Below are 15,915 nucleotides of genomic sequence, written 5' to 3'. Positions count from 1 at the left end.
TAAGCCGCAGCTATGAAAAGGTCGCACACTTCAGACAAGCGGCCACGTCAGTGGAGCGAATGAAACCCTTTAAGTTTCGACACACGCAGCGCACAACACTTGGACCATGTGGTGGTGTTATCTAATACGATGGCCTGAGGGCTCTTCTTTCTACGGCTTGGAAGGACGCTCCAACCGCTCTTGAGCTCCTTTTTCCCGTCGAACTTCGGTCAAGTCGTTGGACGTCGGGTACTCTTGGGTCAATTCACTGCCCAGGTGCGGCGCCCACCGAAACAAGTTGCGGAACGTGTGCATATACGACTTTGACACCATTTTGAACTTGCCCCACGACGTTTTCGGAATCGGGGTCATGTCGAGGCAGACGACGCCAGGAATCGACATCATGTCACTATACCCCATCCCGTACACGACGGCGCCAGGGCCCCATTCCTTCACATAAGATGCCAGCTAGATTCAGGATATGATGAGCAAACGGTTGGACAAACAGTCGACTTCAGATTCAACTCACCTGCTTGGCAATCAAGCGCTTGTTCACAATGTGAGCGCCGTAGTAATTCTTGGCATCGATCCAACGAACGGGAACACCGTTGATCAGGACTGGGTCCAGCAAAAGCAAATCCGGGGAAATCACCGGCCTGCCATAAATCTTTTCTTGGTCGATGGCCAATTCCGCTTGCGTTCTATAAGCCACAAAGGATAAGTCAAATGGCATCGCATAGAATCAATGTGTACTTGACGCGGATGCCCTTGGAGATAATGTAGTGCATCAACGTGGTTTCGAGTGAAGACGAAGTGTAGTCAGGCAAGTCCAGGAGCGGGTCGTTGCGATGAATCGAGTCATTCAGCTTGGCACGGTTCAATTCGTTGTTGTCGCGGGGGGTGAGGTCGCCAGGAGCCGCCAACGCATTCTACAGATCCATCACGGGCGTTTAGCCCAAAAGAGTAGAGATTGAGCGTCAGAACCTTGATGGCTCGAGGGCTGAGGCCACGGGCTTCGAGAATAATCCGCATGAGCGACACGGGTGGGTAGTTGTGGTGGGTGCTCAACTCAATGAGCGATTTGCCACGTTCGTATTCGCCCAGGATCAAGTACTTGTTGCGCTTGACGCGATGTGTGTTGACAAGCAACGACATTCGAAGGAGTTGCTTGCGCAGGTTCAACGTCACGTTGGTCGTGATAGGAAGCATGTTCAAGTACGACTCCACCCGGGTCACTTGCTGGTACTTGAGACGCTGGAAAGTTTCTTTCTTGAGGAGCAGGCCCGCAGCTTGGGTTTCCAAAAGCTGCGGAATCGGCTGCACTTCCCAATCCAGTTTGTGCACCCGCAATGTCCCAAACCTGTCCACATCGTCAGGACCGACCATCAAGGGTTGGAGGACGCGACTAAAAGGGGAAATTGTACTTTTCCAACGCGGCTTCCCGCTGTCTGCGAGTGACGCCCCCGTCCCGGCGATCCTTCCCGATGGCTTTCGCAATCGACTCGTACACGGCCGACATGGCAAAGCAAGGGTCAAGACCAACAGCGCGGACACCCTCCATAACGGTCAACGCAGGATCTTTACGGCCCACTTCCAGCGAAGTCAACGATGGAATGCGCGGCTCGATGTCTAAGGCCAGGTCAAGTCCACCACAACATACCATCACACAACGTACTTGCCAACCGCATTTCCTGTAGCAATGCCAAAAAGATGTCCGCACGCCAGACCATGGCGGACCGCGAGAGCCAATGTAAATACGTGTCCGAAGCAATGTTGGTCAATGGGCGCAGAGCTTGCAAAATGCGCAGAGCCCCGTCTTCGTGGTGGTCAGCAGTACAGATCGCCAGGATACGCTGGTAATCTTGGGTCGTGACCAAATGGCCTTCTTGAAGGAGCAAATCCAGCACACTCAGTGCATCCGCTGCCGCATTGTTGGATTCGGCGGTCCGCAGGATCAAGTGCAGTGTATGGCGGTCAACTTTTCGGCCTGATGAATGCAGTCGAAAGACAGAGTGAGAATGGAATACCATTATTGAGCAAAGCAGCGTGCAAGAATTGAGGAATGGGCGATCCAGAAATGGAATAGAGATACGCACCATTGTTCACCATGTCCATCGCGATGGCCACAGCTTGCTTCGAGTTGCCGACTTCGCAAGACTTCACGACTCCTGGCACGAGGAATGTCGAGTCCACGTTTGGGTTGCCGTGCTTTCGGTACAGCTCAAAAAGCTTGAAAAATGTGTCTTCGTGCTCGCGCGATGTATAGTTCAGCATGGTCGTCACATGTGCAGCTGACGGCAGCGCGCGTTGTCGCTGAGCAATGTCCTCCAGCAGGCCAATGACTACCTGAGCTTCTTCCACCAACGGCGATACCGCTGGCTTGGTGGGAGGGAGTGCTTGCTTCTTGCCCTCGTTTTTACTCTTTTGGCCACTCACAACCAGGTCTGTAGAAGCCGCCGCTTGGTTGTCGCTACGTTTCGAAGGCGACGTTGCAGAGGCAGGTTTAGCGCTTTCGGCAAACGGCGTCGTTGATGCGGATTTAAAAGACACAGCCAAGTCGTCGCCGGTGGCATCTTGGGCCTGATCCTGGGCGATGCTGTCCAAAGCTGTTGTGTTAGCCTTCATTGCGGGCTGATTGGGTGCGTTGTCGTGTGCCGGCGACTTGGCGACATTTTGCTGGTTTCCCTTTCGTTTCTTCTTACGAGGCGTCGTGTGCACTGGGACGATTGTCGACACGGTACGCAGAAGCAACGGTGACGCACTGAATGAGTGATGTGGATGCAGAAGCGAGTTCTTTGGAAGGCTGCTTGAGCGCAGCACCGCCTGCATGGACAGCCGCAGCATGGGTTTCGATGGATTGGGTGTGCCGGGTTTGTGAGCCAATTAACACAGGTGCTGACTCTGTCAATCGGCCTTTTGCTACCACCAGCCAATGGTTCCCATTGGGCCATCACCAAATTGGTACTCTTATTTTGTCAATCGTTTCGCCAAATACCGCTCCGCTCTGTGTAGCCATGTATCCGTTTTGACAGAACGCCTGTCACGTCTTTCTGCGCTGGAATCGAAAGTCACAGGTCACAAATCTGAAATGACCTGCATCAGCAATCCAGCACAGCATGCTATACCACCAGACCCTGCCAGCACAGGTAGATCCATGATCGGCCAATTCAACCGTGCTTGCTTGGCACGGCGATAGATACTATCTGTCTTTGAATATGCTGATACGCCCTGCAGCTGATGTGCTGAATTCCAGCAACAACTTTGGCCAGACCCCACCACAGTCGAACTGACGGCGGTGAGGCAAATGCGTTGTGCACTTGGAGGATCCTACGCGCCAGCAGTCGCTTGATACGTTGAATTCCTATTTTAAGACGTCGATCGTTTGGACGCCGACGTGGGCCATCCCCTAATGATGTATATACGGTGTTTGTTCAGCCTACTTGTGGTAAACGTTTGATTAGTCAGAAGCGAAGCTGTATGGAAAGAAACTGCATACAGCGGGATGACGATCACGGTTGCGGCGCATGTATCCAATCCTCCGATGGATAGAATCGACACCGATGTGCTACTGCCTTGGCGATCCGTCTTGATTAGCTCGGTGTCTCCCATGCCCTCTTCATCACCGATATTTCCCGGCCAGGATACAAGTTTGACACATCTCCGAATTTGGGTGATTACGTCGCCACCGTCGTTGCCAATGCGTCCAGAGGTTCTGCGAATCGACCTTTTGTGATATTTGTGTCGTAATGTTACGCCCCAAGAATCGAACGCGCCATGAAAGGCAAAGGCAAACCAGCCCAAGCGGTGCCGTTTTGGGCGTTCCGCGCCACGTCAATAGACTGCGGGTCATACTCCATCGCTACTCGCAGCTCCAAGACGGGTAGGTATATGCACGAGATGCTTTGCTACAATGCCGCGACAACCTCGTGTGGTTCGACTCGACAGTGATTCACATGCTGAACGGAATAATGACTGCAGTTTACTCGGTTGGCCCTGTGACGGGGGACTCTTGGTACAATGCCTCGTGTGGTTCGACTCGACAGTGATTCACATGCTGACAAGCGTAATGGCTGCAGTTCACGTGGATGGCCCTGTGGCCATGTTACGCGTCCCGTCGCTGTTGTTAATACCTGGCGCCATGAATGAAAATCTGTGGTGCAACGTGCTTGGCTACACATCGAGAACGGTTTGCCTCGACAAACTCCAACAGCGTATGCAAACCGATGCACGCAAGGATCCGGCCAGCGTGTCCACTGTGAGTTGTAAACGGAGCATTGAGCTGTCGCCTCCTAATCGAGCCTCTACGCTTTGAAATACGAACGCACATCATGTCGAGTCGAGACATGACGCTGCCTTCCACAGCCCACCTCACCGCATTTGCTTTATTTGCGGACAAACCGTCTGGGCAAACATAGTTTCACAAGGCAGCAAGAATTGCAAGTATTGTTTGGAGTTCAAATTGAATCTTGCACTCGTCTCGTTCACTGTTGCGCATGGCAACACTGGTGACGACGCAGATAAACGAAAACCGCATCGATGCAGGGGACCATTCGAATGGCAAATGAACGCACACAACGATGCGGCATGACAAATAAGTCACGATGACGACAAGGTTTACAACAATCGCGACGACAGTGGTGCGAATGCCCACTCATTAGGTACGAACTAAGCCGACGTCTGCAACTCGTGGAAGTGCCAATGTGTCGGTAATTGCACTTGCTGAAACATTTGAGCAGCTCAGTTGGACGGATGATTTCAAAACAGCCTATGCGTGGCTCGATGGCTGCACCGACACCTTGAGACATCGCATGCTCGATCTCTTGGAGCAATCGATCGATTCTCCATTTCCACGCGCCGAGTTCTACGTTGCACTCATTTCTTTTGACTCGGTATGGATGACAGCGTGAAGACTCAATTAACTCTTCATCCGAAAACGACTGGAAGAGTTGCCGGATTGTACCTCCTGCACACTTCCTCATAGCGCACTGCGCCAAGTTCGCGACATGATCCCCTCGAAAACCCAAGACAATCATCGCATTCAGGGCCATACATCGCACACAACCACGTCAAGAGGGTTCACGGATGCACGCGGCGTCGAATTGTAGTGCTGGCCGAGGACAACAAACTTCATGCACCGACCTACGATCGCCTGCAACAGCGACTCTAATGCCCAGTTTAGTAAGTTCCATTTATCCAATTGGGCCCGAAGTCCAAGTGTGTGGTGCATCAATCGACTACCGACAGCTCATTCGAATCAACGGCCAAAGCTCATCATTATTCCCGGGTCAGTCCTGTAGTGTCCGAGCGGTTGCGAAGGAAGAAATAGATGCCCACTAGGATGGCGACAAATACGAGAGGCTGCATGACGCTGCTCTTGTGTTTGCCGGTCAGGTACTCGGGGCAACGCGCATCTTCCGGAACGCCTTCGTACACGCTCGACATGAGCATTAAATACTAGAACGTGGGTGTCATATACCTCGCAGCGCGCTTTCAATGTGCATACCACATCCGGTCCTGGCCAAGAGCAAGTGGTTGTGTGCGTCAAAGCGTCATCGATCCAAGCTACACTCACCACGTTGGCTTGTGGCACACGCCGCAGGTCGTTCGTGAACACATCCCACAGATATTCTTCAGCTTCTGGTGCTATGTATCTCACCTACAACAAAGGAAAATCCCTAGTACGTCAATGTACGTGTTCAAGCGAGCTGTATGTACGACTTTCTCATTTTCACGTAGTATAAAGCCCAAGTCGTACGTACATCTCATCGCGATCATTTGTGATTGGCTTAATCGGCCGTCGGGAGAGTGGCAAGGTGGCCGTCAGGCGGCTGCGCGTCAACTCGATCACTTCGCAATTTAGCGCCTGCCCCGAGCCTGAACCATGGCCTTTGTCCTGCCCACTTGTATGAACCTTACTCGCTGGTCGCTATGGTATCCTGATGTGATGTAGCTGCTGAACTCAAGAGCTTGTCCGATGCGTGCAACCGCCTCTGGGAACTCGACGAAAACCGCCTCAACCCGAACGAACACTACCAGATCAACTTGCAACGTGGCAAGAGCCCGTACCAAACTGGCGACGTCGCCCCAGACAACCTCTTCACGTATGTCAACGCGGAAGTGTTCAACAAGAAAACGTTCAAGTTGTTCACGGCATTGCTCGACAACTACGAGCGCGGTGTACGTCCTTCGATCGGTGGACGTGATCACGGTCTCACGTGGACAACGTAGACTGGTGTGGCAGAAACCGTGACCCGCGAAGAGCTCAAGGAGAACGAAGAGTTCATTGACGCGATCGCTGAAACCAAAGTGATCAAATACGCGCATGCGTACGGCTCGACTCTGTCTCGTGATGACCTGGTTTAATCCGATGACGTAGATGGTTGGAAAAGAACGGCAAGTTCAAAGGCGACCTGCGTGCGTTCAAGCGCAAGATGCACGACATTTGGTTCGGTCTGTACCGCCGCGAAGTTGCCAATGACAGTTCTGGGTTCGAACATGTCTTCATCGGAGAAGTCAAGGACGGCCAAGTGTCGGGGTTCCACAACTGGATCCAAATGTACTTGGAAGAGAAAGCGGGTCGTCTCGACTACTTGGGGTACATCAAGCCCAAGCAACGTGGACGATCGACGTTGGAGCCCGACGAGTACGAACAACTCGTGACCATCCAATTCGCGTGGGAAAAAGAAACCAAGCCTGTCTCGACCAGGTGCTGCATCCATCCTTCTTGAGGTATCGCATGAGTTGGTTTGAATCATGGTTTGGAGTAGCTTGATCGGCGTGAGCCCGGAATTCGAAATGGCCTTGTACACGCTGTGCTTTTTAAACGGCGAAGAAGCGAACGAAGTGCAATTGGGGCCCTACCGCGCCATTATCAAGTGCTTCTCCATCGGGCGTGGCGACCGCGCCAAGATTGGATCGTCGTTCCCTGATGCGTGCCCCCTGACCGAAGAACAAGTACATTCTTGTATAGCTACCTCGTGTGGCTAACCCCTGCACACTGTTTAGGCAGCGACGAAAATTCAAGCCCAATTCCGAGGCTTGAAGGCACGTTCAAACACTCCTGTCCCAACCCCCATCTCGACAGCGCGTCAGCCCCCTCGTCCGGCTGGCAACCCATGGGGACAACCTGCTGCAGCTGCGCCCGCCCCGGCTGCTCCCACGTCCCGCCCTGCCGGCAACCCTTGGGGAACCAAGTCTCTCCAAGAGTCGTTGCCGGGAAATGCCCCTTAGGAAGGTTTTAGTGTTCCCTAAACTGCAGTTGCTACTACGACGCTCGTCTTTCGGTCAGAAGTCGGGTTACCAAGACGTAGGACGACGAAGTTCGGAAGAACCTAAAGCACGATGTGCAGATCCTACTACTACCCAAGCGCTGTCCTGGTGGATGCCACGCCTGTTTGAGCGCCTTGCCTTGTGGCGCCGCGCCGCCGCTTCTCGCGACCCTGGGACATAAGCCAAACGCTGGGACAAGGACACACTAAGTCCGATTTCATTGGTACCGTTTCGTTAAAGTACGGTAAACAAACCGACACGGAAGGATACACTTGAACACCGCTCGTCAAGAACTGCCGACGGGATGCAAGTGCCATGGCTACGAACGCTGTGGTTCGTTTGTATGGTTTGTTTGAGCTCGGTGGCCGCGTCGACTGCTACTGTGACGCTTCAAAGCTCGGTGGCAGGAGCACAGACATCCGTGGATGTGTCGTTGACGACAACCATCGTAGTTCCCGTCGGGGGCTCGATTCGCATGACATTTCCTTCGGGGTTTACCGTCAAACCAACAGCGTTCATGTCTCCAGTGGGCATTGATGCGTCGTCTGCGCTCTCGATAGTTGGAGTCGTGCCTCGCATTACCATAGCTACGGCTGCCGTCGCAGTCGGTGTTGTGTCGTTCACACTCGACGGAGTCTTTAACCCAGGTTCGTTCGTCAGTCCCTTGATTTACCAAGTCACTGCACGATGACGTGCAAATGTAGGAGTTGGCACCACCTTAATGTTTAATGTGTCGACGTATGATGCTGCCGGAGTTTTGCTCGAAGCTGCCTCAGTCGCTGGCACGGCAATCTCGTCCAACCCGGCCCTTCTCGCTGCGTTGTCAAGCAATTCAACGGCAGGCTCCAACGAACCGTGGAAGTTTATGTTCACAACATTGGTGACGTTGCCCGTGGGGTCGATCCTTCGGGCGACGTTTCCAGCGCGGTATGCTGTGTTGTCACCGATCGTGCTGGATACCACCGGGTTTGGCGCAACCACATACACCGTCTCAGCCGTGGGCAATAACGTACGCATACAGCAGCCGCCTCGAAGGATTTTCAAGATGATAACAAGCCCACGTAGGTCTCGATCTACATCAACACGTTTGCTCTGGTTCCTGGGACGTACAACTACACTCTTCAGGGCATCACGAACCCCGGGACATCATGCAATGAGTTCTATGACGAGGCGTGTCTGACAGCTTGGGAAGATATCATCGTGTCGACGCTGGACATGGACGCCAAAGTATATCAGAGAGTTTCGTTGCCCGGTGTGCCTATCATCAAATCGCATCTTCGGTTTGCCCGTGTTCGGACGACTGCGACGACGCCAAACACAATCACGTCTGCTTACGTCCTGCTCAACTTGATGACGCCAATTCCTGTCGGGGGAAGCATCACGGCCACGTTTCCGTCAGGCTACGACCTCAACCCTTCCGGGTCCACGATTGTTGCCTACAACAGCGGAATTAACGGCATGAGTACGGCGGTAATCAGCGGGCAGACGTTGACTATCACGATTGCGGGAACCCCCGTGGCTTCGCAAAACGGCGTTCGATTCACGCTGAACGGGGTTCGAACGCCACCTCTGCACGCAACAGGATCGTACATCGTGCGAACGTTCGATAGCTACAACAATATCCTGGAAGAAAGCGCCAACATCGGGGGCGTTGGGTGCAGATTCTTGAATGACTGCAGCGGCCACGGCGACTGTACCCTCATGAGCAGCACGTGCGTTTGCCATCCTGGCTTTGGTGCATCGACTGATGTGACCGACTATAAAGCCCCCGATTGCTCCCTTCGTACGCCAACCCGCCATTGTCCGTTGCGGGATTTCATGTGCTGTGCATGAATAGGAACGTGTCCGTCGGATTTAGCATGGTCAGATGTCCCAACGTCAAAATCTCTCGCCCACCAAACTGTGCTCGAATGCTCGGGGCGTGGGCTTTGCAATCGCACGAGTGGTTTGTGTCAATGCGTCCCGGGATACGAAGGTAGTGCGTGCCAGCGAAGTACGAAGCCGAATCCATGTGTCTGCAATGAGCTCAGAACTCATGCTTTGCTCTAGCGTCCTGCCCCAAAAACTGTTCGGGACATGGCCGATGTATGAGTATCAGCGAATGGTCCAGGAGTACGTCGGCGCTGCCGCTGTCCACTCCAACAACACACACGGTTCGACATGCACATGCACGACCTCAGTGCTGATCGAATGAAATGGGTTGACTCTGCAGGCGTGGGATGCCAACAGAATATTCGGCTGCGTCTGTGACTCGTCATGGCCCGTGGGCCTGGGCGCAGGCGAGACACGAGTGGCCGAGTGGTTTGGAGCAGATTGCTCTTTGCGTACGTTTTCTTTCGATTGTTTGAGTGTGCTGGAGGAATGATTTTGCTCGTAACAGGCCACTGCCCGAGCGGAAATGACCCACTCACTCCCCAGGACGAAACAGATTGCTCTGGAGTGCCAGCACCGGGGGGTGTCGGCGTCGGGGTCGCGGGCAACAAGTGCTTTGTCGAGTGTTCGAACCGTGGCGTGTGCTATTTTCAAACAGGAAAGTGTCGTTGCGCGACTGGATTCTCTGGCTCGGCCTGCCATCGGCAAGATGTGCTGTCGGACAACACTCCACTGTCAGTGGTCGAGGTCTTCATGGGCGGGTGGTAGCACGTCCACGTTAATAATATGTGTCCTAGCACGTTCGTCGAATCAGCGTAATCAACGCTGCTGCGATTTGTCACGTCAGGACAGCGCAACATGCAGTGGCTTTGCATGGCATAAATTAGAATTGTGAAGCATCGCAGGAACAGTGCAGCGACGTCAATGCTAGTTGGTGTCATGTTAATGGCACATGGCCGAACGAGTCTCTCCAAATAAACTTGTCAAGAAATGAGAAGCTTTGGTATAAGTGCATTGATGATGCAACGGGGAAAGCTATGCCAGAGGAGGAGGTAGCTTGGACGACACACCTGAAGGTAACAATGCTGGCTTAAGCATGACCATACGGCGACGAGCAAGCCCCAGTGCGAATGCCACACCAACTCCAATGTTAACCCATGGCAGCTTGTCGGCCAGGTCTTCCCACCCGCCATGTTGGGCCAGCGCGACAAACGGCAGCAAGCTAGTCTTTTCATACGTAGCCTGGTCCAGTTCACCCGAGCGCAGGTGACGACGGTCTTGATGCAAGCCGCCCACGACAGCCATCACAATCGGAAAGCCTGCCAAGAGCCGCAGCGACAAGTACGGAGATGCCAAGCTCGTGCCGAGCGTGGCCAGTCCAAACGAAAACAGCATGGGGTAGCGAGTGATTTCCTTCAAGTCGACCTTGCCTGCCTTGAAGTCCACAGGGCATTGCACCGAAAAGGTTGGCACTGCAGTCTCCTTTGTTGACGACGGAGTCATTTCAGCCGTGATGTCATTGTTTGTAGTAAATGGGATCTGTAGCTTTGGCATCGCTAGTGCCGCGATGCCAGCTAGCCCCAACGCTTGCACCGAAAATACTGCCAGCGGGAAGCGCTTGGCCAATGACGTCACCATCGGACCAGTTTGCCGTCCATGCACAAGGTATCCATACGCAATGGACCCACACGCAGCCGTCGACAACGTCGAGTACGTCAGCCGGTAGTTGTCTTGTCCAAACTGAGCCACAATGTGTTCCTTGAACTCAGACAGGACCAGGTTCTCGGCGATAAACGCTGTCCAGCCCAGGGCAATCCAGCGGCACCCCTTGTGCCCAAGAACGGTCGACACCATGCACTTGAAGCTTAGAATTGCAGCTTCCCAATAAAATTTCCGGATAAAATATCCGTAGTACGTCTTAATTGGCTTAAAATGGACCAATCTGCGACGAGAACTCACCATTGGGCGACTCCACCACAAGCACCGAGATGTTTCCTGGGTTCCAGACCACGCGGGTGGCACCGGCCGAGGCGACGGCGGAGCAGAAGAGAATCATGGAGTCAGTCAAGCAAGAGGCAGACACGCTCATGCACATGCAGGACAGGATGCGCCAGATCTGCTTTGAAAAGTGCGTCCATCGCTTTCGAGAAGGCGACTTGGACATGGGCGAGTCCACGTGCGACGACCGATGCGTCGGCAAGTACTTGCAAGCATACTACAAATTGAATCAATACCTGCCAACGCTACAAGAAAAACTAGCACAGGAGGCGCCGCCCACGAAACCGAGCGACCTGTTTGAATACTAGTCGAAGCGTGCATATCGAACAATCCCGTCGTGGCTTCCTCCGTGAGTTGGTCCAGTCGCAACTCTGCATTACCAAAACGTATGTGCAGTTCCAAACACAATTGCACCGAATGAAGTAGCATATTCACGAGATTGCTGGTCCACCTTTGCACAAGCTCAAGAATGCGTTGTCGAAGCAAAGTGTCACTCGCTGGTAATTCCATACGATATAACTTATCGATTGCAGCTCCTTGATGGTCATGCCATACTCAAGGTATGGCTGCAAGCCGCAGCCACCGCCCGAACTGTGCCACGATGCTTTCAACGGGTAGTGAAAAACTCCCGTTGACTAGGAAAGAGGCCACGATCAGCTGCATCCCCAACTACACCCAAGGCTGCTGCAAATGGACAAGAAATTACACTCAGCTCTTCACTGTCCGTACCCTCCTCAAGCCAGAACTGTTGCATATCGGACGCCCGCCACACTCGCGCAAGCCTGACCTTGTGGGATTTTACGTTATACTAGAATTATGTTAATGAATAAATGGGCATTGGGGTATTTTATCCGGATTTTCGGATACGATATGTGCACTTTGGTGGACTGGCACTTGACGACGCACCACTCACCAGACTTGCGATCACGATGTTTGCCAAGCCCGCTCCCGCTGCCGCGCCGGTCATGGACCAACAAATGCAAATGGCCAAAGTAGAAATGGAAATGTACACGGACTTGTTCAACAAGATGGCAGAAGTGTGCTTCAAGAAGTGCAATTACCGCTTCCATGACGCCGAATTGAACGTTGGCGAAATGAGCTGCGTCGATCGCTGCGTGGGTAAATACATGCAAGCCCATTTGCAAGTTGGCAAGACCATGCAACGCGTTCAAGACAGCATGGGGACCGGCGCGCAACAGTAAATCGCACAACTAGGCTGGTGTGTCTTCCACTACACTATTGTCCCAACCACGCGGCACAAGCCGTGACTAAGCCAGATTCAATATTTCATCCTCAACACTTATTAAACCGCAAACAAATGCCATCGATTCGAAGCCCTCCATGCGTTGAGCGGAGTCGCGTTCCAGTCCGAGTTGGACGCGGATCTCGACGAGGCTGCTGAGGACATTCGCGACTTTGTCGACCTTGCGTTCCTGCAATATCATTCCATGGCAAGTCCCAGCGTCATGCTTTACTCGGCCATCAAATGTTATTTACGTGTGGAATATTCATGTTATAACAGCAATAGCTCCTTTTCTTCGACCATGCGGCGACTGCTGATGTCCATGATATACACCTTGGATTGCCGCGTCGGGTCGATCGATGCCTGCTTTGTGGGCGGCAGGTCCGACACTTGGGCGGGCGCAAACCCACGCTCCATGAACCAATGCGACGTGCGGGTCGTAAGCACAAAGAGGTACTTGACTCCCATTGCGGAAGCTTTGCGCAAGATAAACCCAAGGAGCGCATTGCCCTATCAATTGCCATTAACAACGGAGCAAACTCGACTATTCCTGCACCTTGCCGAGCTTGCGATAAGCTGGGTCCACGGCGACACACGCCATTTCGGCAAAGTTGGACTCGTATGGCTGCAACGTGCAACACGCAATGATGGCCCCGTCACGCTCGACCACGGTGAACATGTGCACGTTTGACTCGATTTGCTCTTGAGACCGCGACACGAGGATGTCTGCGTCCAGCATGGGTTGAATCAACCGCATGATGCCTACTCACGTGCATGAGTCGCAAGAACGGCGCCACAACGACGACCACCCACTAAGTGGGTGAGGATGGACTCTGGACTTGTACTAAATTGGCTGCGTACTGGGAATGTCTGCGCTTCGCGCCATGCGCACGCCTTCGTACATTTCTTTGGAAATCATAATTCCGTCGCCATCACGCGTAAACAGTTCTTGCAACAGTGCGCCGTCCGTATGACGCGACACCAGATGCGATCGCTTGACGCCGCTGATGCACGACTTGGTCGCATGCTTTAAGTACGAAATGAAGTTGGGATTTATGCTACGACGAGTACACACATCAGCTAGGCTAGCTTCGACGGCGATTCGGTACCTCGGGTCCAGCGATGCCAATTCGAGGTACTGCTGGGCTTGACGAATAAGGAGCGTGTGCACAGCTTGATTGTTGCGGACATCGACCATGACTTCGCCGTCGTGGAGAAAAATGAGTTTGTCCGCGTTCATCTGGACGGCGCATTTGGCTGCAATTTGCTCGGACAGGATGTGGAACACCTCGCCGGACGCACTGTATGCAATGTCCGACAAAAGAACAATGTCCCCGGCATCCAGTGCCGCGCTGATCTTCTTGTCATTGACTCGGCGCACCTCGCCACTGAACTATTGTCGCAATGAGGTCAGGTAGCAACCACGGACAAATACCTTGTAGTCCACCCCACCTCGAACGCCAACGGGCTGGGCGTGCACGTAGTTGCCGCTGGAAATGCTGATGGCTTGCTTGTCTCCTGGAGCGTTCAAAATCCCTCGTCCAAGCGCACTTTCAATGCGAAAGCGGACGGACCTACACCAAGTGCATCGTAACATTGAATTCCATGTAGCTAAGGCGGACAAACCCAGCCGCGTCCATAGCGCATGCCAGAACGTCAGTGTCCGTGACACGGTAGCCACGCTTAACTACATTCGGAATGTCGCGATGTTCAAGTCGAGTATCGATCTGAGGCCGCGACCCTGCCACGAGAATGATCTGAATGCCAAACGAGTTTAAGAGCGCAATGTCTTGCATGGTCGTGGAAAACACGGGCGACTCAATGAGACCCCCGCACAGATGAATCACCATCTTTGTCCCGCGGTGGACGTTGATGTACGGCGACATACTTCGAAACATTTCCGTGAACGAGTTCAATTGGGGCAGCGCCAATTGAGGTTTTGCTTCGGCCACTTTCAGGCATTCCGGTGGAACATCCATGAGAAGGCCCATGGTGGTGTACTGACGACGGTTGTGCATGGCCATAGCCGACTTCACGCGGAAGAATCGCTTCATGCCTCGGTCAGATCTCAATGCCACCTGAGCGTGAACCTAGCAAGTGGATTGCGCTCGTTTTCTCGTTAGGATTTCCGGATACTATGACACCAGTATCCGAACCTATGTTGGTACTGTATGATCTTGAGGGCGAAAGGTCACGGTGCGAATAACCCTGTTACGGACTTGACAGTCCAGAGTCTTGACGCGACAGCGAGCATGGAGCTCACCACAGATGCGTGAACGGGAGAAGATGCGGTTGTAAGCCAATAGTAGCGCTGTGGCTCGATGCGGACCGGATTGACACGACGAAAGCAGTAGTGTAGTTTTGATACAGGGGAGAACATAATTCTGGATTCAGATGTACGATGATTGCAACGGATTACCCGTGGCTTGGAGTCCTGGCCTACGAGACGTATATCGCCGACAGCGAATTCCTCTTCCCCAACCTACGATTCTCGGCACCAACAGAAAACATCCGAGACACACAGCGACGACACATGTACCTCCATGCCATCGGCACCTCAGCCGACGCCGAACCCGCACCCTCAAGCGAAGACGAAGTTGAGCCAGTCCAGTGTTCGAAACCGAGTCGTCCCTCGCATCCCCACAACCTAGCGACGGCAGCGAAGATATGCCGATGCACCATTTTCAGAAGACAGTGACGACGCAGCCGACATGACACTGTCGGTCGAAGACTGCGACGCACGTACCATCGAACACCACATCGTGATCGACTCTGGTACCTCGGCACATATGACGGGCACCGCTGACCACTTGTACGCCAAGACGCCATGCAGCCGCAAGGTCATCGTCACCAACGGCGGAGTCACCACAGCAACACTTATGGGTAAGATCAACATCAGCACACAAACCCCATCGACACTCACCTTGACCGACGTCCTGCTGATCAAGGGAATGACAACGAGTCTGTTGTCTGTTCCGGCTCTGGTGCGCGCCAATCCCAAGATCCGCGTGGAATTGCAGCGTGACGCGTGTACCATCCTCCTGGGTTCAAAGACCGTGGCCTGCGCTAACAATCAGCGCTTGTACATCCTCGAAGGAGTGTTCACCTACGAATCGGCCAACTCAGCCGCGACTGTCGCCGATAAACTGCCGTTTTGGCACCACCGTATCGGCCACTCACCCGTTGAAGCGCTTCGCACGTGCGACAAAGCCGGACTAGGACTGCCCGATCATGCATGGACTGCCCCAGCGCCAAGATGCACCGAGTCACCGTTGCATGCGCAAAACAAGAACCTACAAGCCAGGTGAGTGAGTGCATCGGAGACGAAGGAACCACTACCTTCGCATCGGTCAGTGGTTGCCGCTACTACACGGCGTGCGTCGACGACTGCACCGGCTACAAGATCGTTGGATTCGTGCGCTCCACCGACGCCTCTCAACAGACCGCCAACCCGCAAGAAATCATTGCCTTCTCCGAACGGCAAAAGGGCATCAAGGTCAAAGCATTCCGCTCGGATGGAGGCCCCGAATTCTCATCGCACCAACTTGAACATC

At 53.5% G+C, this 15,915-nt stretch overlaps 7 protein-coding genes across 9 annotated transcripts; 4 read left to right on the top strand and 3 right to left on the bottom strand.

The window, feature by feature from the left end:
* H310_07405 (hypothetical protein) lies at positions 1–2,856 on the bottom strand. Its single transcript, XM_008872803.1, has 7 exons — positions 2,076–2,856; positions 1,655–1,966; positions 1,404–1,608; positions 964–1,339; positions 733–908; positions 509–680; positions 1–447 (listed from the first exon to the last, which is right to left on the bottom strand). The coding sequence occupies exons 1-7, from the start codon at positions 2,821–2,823 to the stop codon at positions 151–153; spliced, it is 2,286 nt and encodes a 761-aa protein (XP_008871025.1). The 5' UTR covers positions 2,824–2,856; the 3' UTR covers positions 1–150.
* A 3,004-nt stretch (positions 2,857–5,860) lies between these two features.
* Positions 5,861–7,209, top strand: H310_07404 (hypothetical protein; the record flags this gene model as incomplete). The annotated part of the gene is made up of 6 exons (XM_008872802.1): positions 5,861–5,882; positions 5,930–6,156; positions 6,208–6,305; positions 6,356–6,685; positions 6,747–6,933; positions 6,985–7,209. The coding sequence occupies 6 exons, from the start codon at positions 5,861–5,863 to the stop codon at positions 7,207–7,209; spliced, it is 1,089 nt and encodes a 362-aa protein (XP_008871024.1).
* A 292-nt stretch (positions 7,210–7,501) lies between these two features.
* H310_07403 (hypothetical protein) lies at positions 7,502–9,973 on the top strand. Its single transcript, XM_008872801.1, has 7 exons — positions 7,502–7,895; positions 7,953–8,257; positions 8,314–9,031; positions 9,086–9,241; positions 9,298–9,401; positions 9,461–9,572; positions 9,629–9,973. The coding sequence occupies exons 1-7, from the start codon at positions 7,553–7,555 to the stop codon at positions 9,886–9,888; spliced, it is 1,998 nt and encodes a 665-aa protein (XP_008871023.1). The 5' UTR covers positions 7,502–7,552; the 3' UTR covers positions 9,889–9,973.
* A 62-nt stretch (positions 9,974–10,035) lies between these two features.
* H310_07402 (hypothetical protein) lies at positions 10,036–10,995 on the bottom strand. The gene has a single exon (XM_008872800.1). The coding sequence runs from the start codon at positions 10,972–10,974 to the stop codon at positions 10,156–10,158; it is 819 nt and encodes a 272-aa protein (XP_008871022.1). The 5' UTR covers positions 10,975–10,995; the 3' UTR covers positions 10,036–10,155.
* Positions 10,996–11,089: 94 nt separating this feature from the next.
* H310_07401 (hypothetical protein) lies at positions 11,090–11,658 on the top strand. Its single transcript, XM_008872799.1, has one exon. The coding sequence runs from the start codon at positions 11,109–11,111 to the stop codon at positions 11,424–11,426; it is 318 nt and encodes a 105-aa protein (XP_008871021.1). The 5' UTR covers positions 11,090–11,108; the 3' UTR covers positions 11,427–11,658.
* A 347-nt stretch (positions 11,659–12,005) lies between these two features.
* Positions 12,006–12,773, top strand: H310_07400 (hypothetical protein). Its single transcript, XM_008872798.1, has one exon. It carries the CDS (start codon positions 12,048–12,050, stop codon positions 12,318–12,320), a length of 273 nt encoding a protein of 90 aa, XP_008871020.1. The 5' UTR covers positions 12,006–12,047; the 3' UTR covers positions 12,321–12,773.
* On the bottom strand, positions 12,479–14,478 carry H310_07399 (amino-acid N-acetyltransferase). Of its 3 annotated transcripts, XM_008872795.1 has the most exons (6): positions 13,988–14,478; positions 13,797–13,935; positions 13,471–13,754; positions 13,223–13,419; positions 12,918–13,123; positions 12,479–12,871 (listed from the first exon to the last, which is right to left on the bottom strand). In XM_008872795.1, exons 1-6 carry the CDS (start codon positions 14,413–14,415, stop codon positions 12,632–12,634), a joined length of 1,494 nt encoding a protein of 497 aa, XP_008871017.1. In that variant the 5' UTR covers positions 14,416–14,478; the 3' UTR covers positions 12,479–12,631. The 3 variants fall into 3 exon arrangements, with proteins under 3 accessions (XP_008871017.1, XP_008871019.1, XP_008871018.1); XM_008872797.1 differs by having other exon boundaries at positions 13,797–14,478; XM_008872796.1 differs by having other exon boundaries at positions 12,479–13,123.
* Positions 14,479–15,915: the final 1,437 nt, after the last annotated feature.

The sequence above is a fragment of the Aphanomyces invadans genome, assembly GCF_000520115.1.
Source record: "Aphanomyces invadans strain NJM9701 unplaced genomic scaffold supercont1.13, whole genome shotgun sequence".
NCBI classification, from domain to species: Eukaryota; Oomycota; class Saprolegniomycetes; order Saprolegniales; family Verrucalvaceae; genus Aphanomyces; species Aphanomyces invadans.
This window is presented reverse-complemented; position numbering and strand designations above follow the sequence as displayed.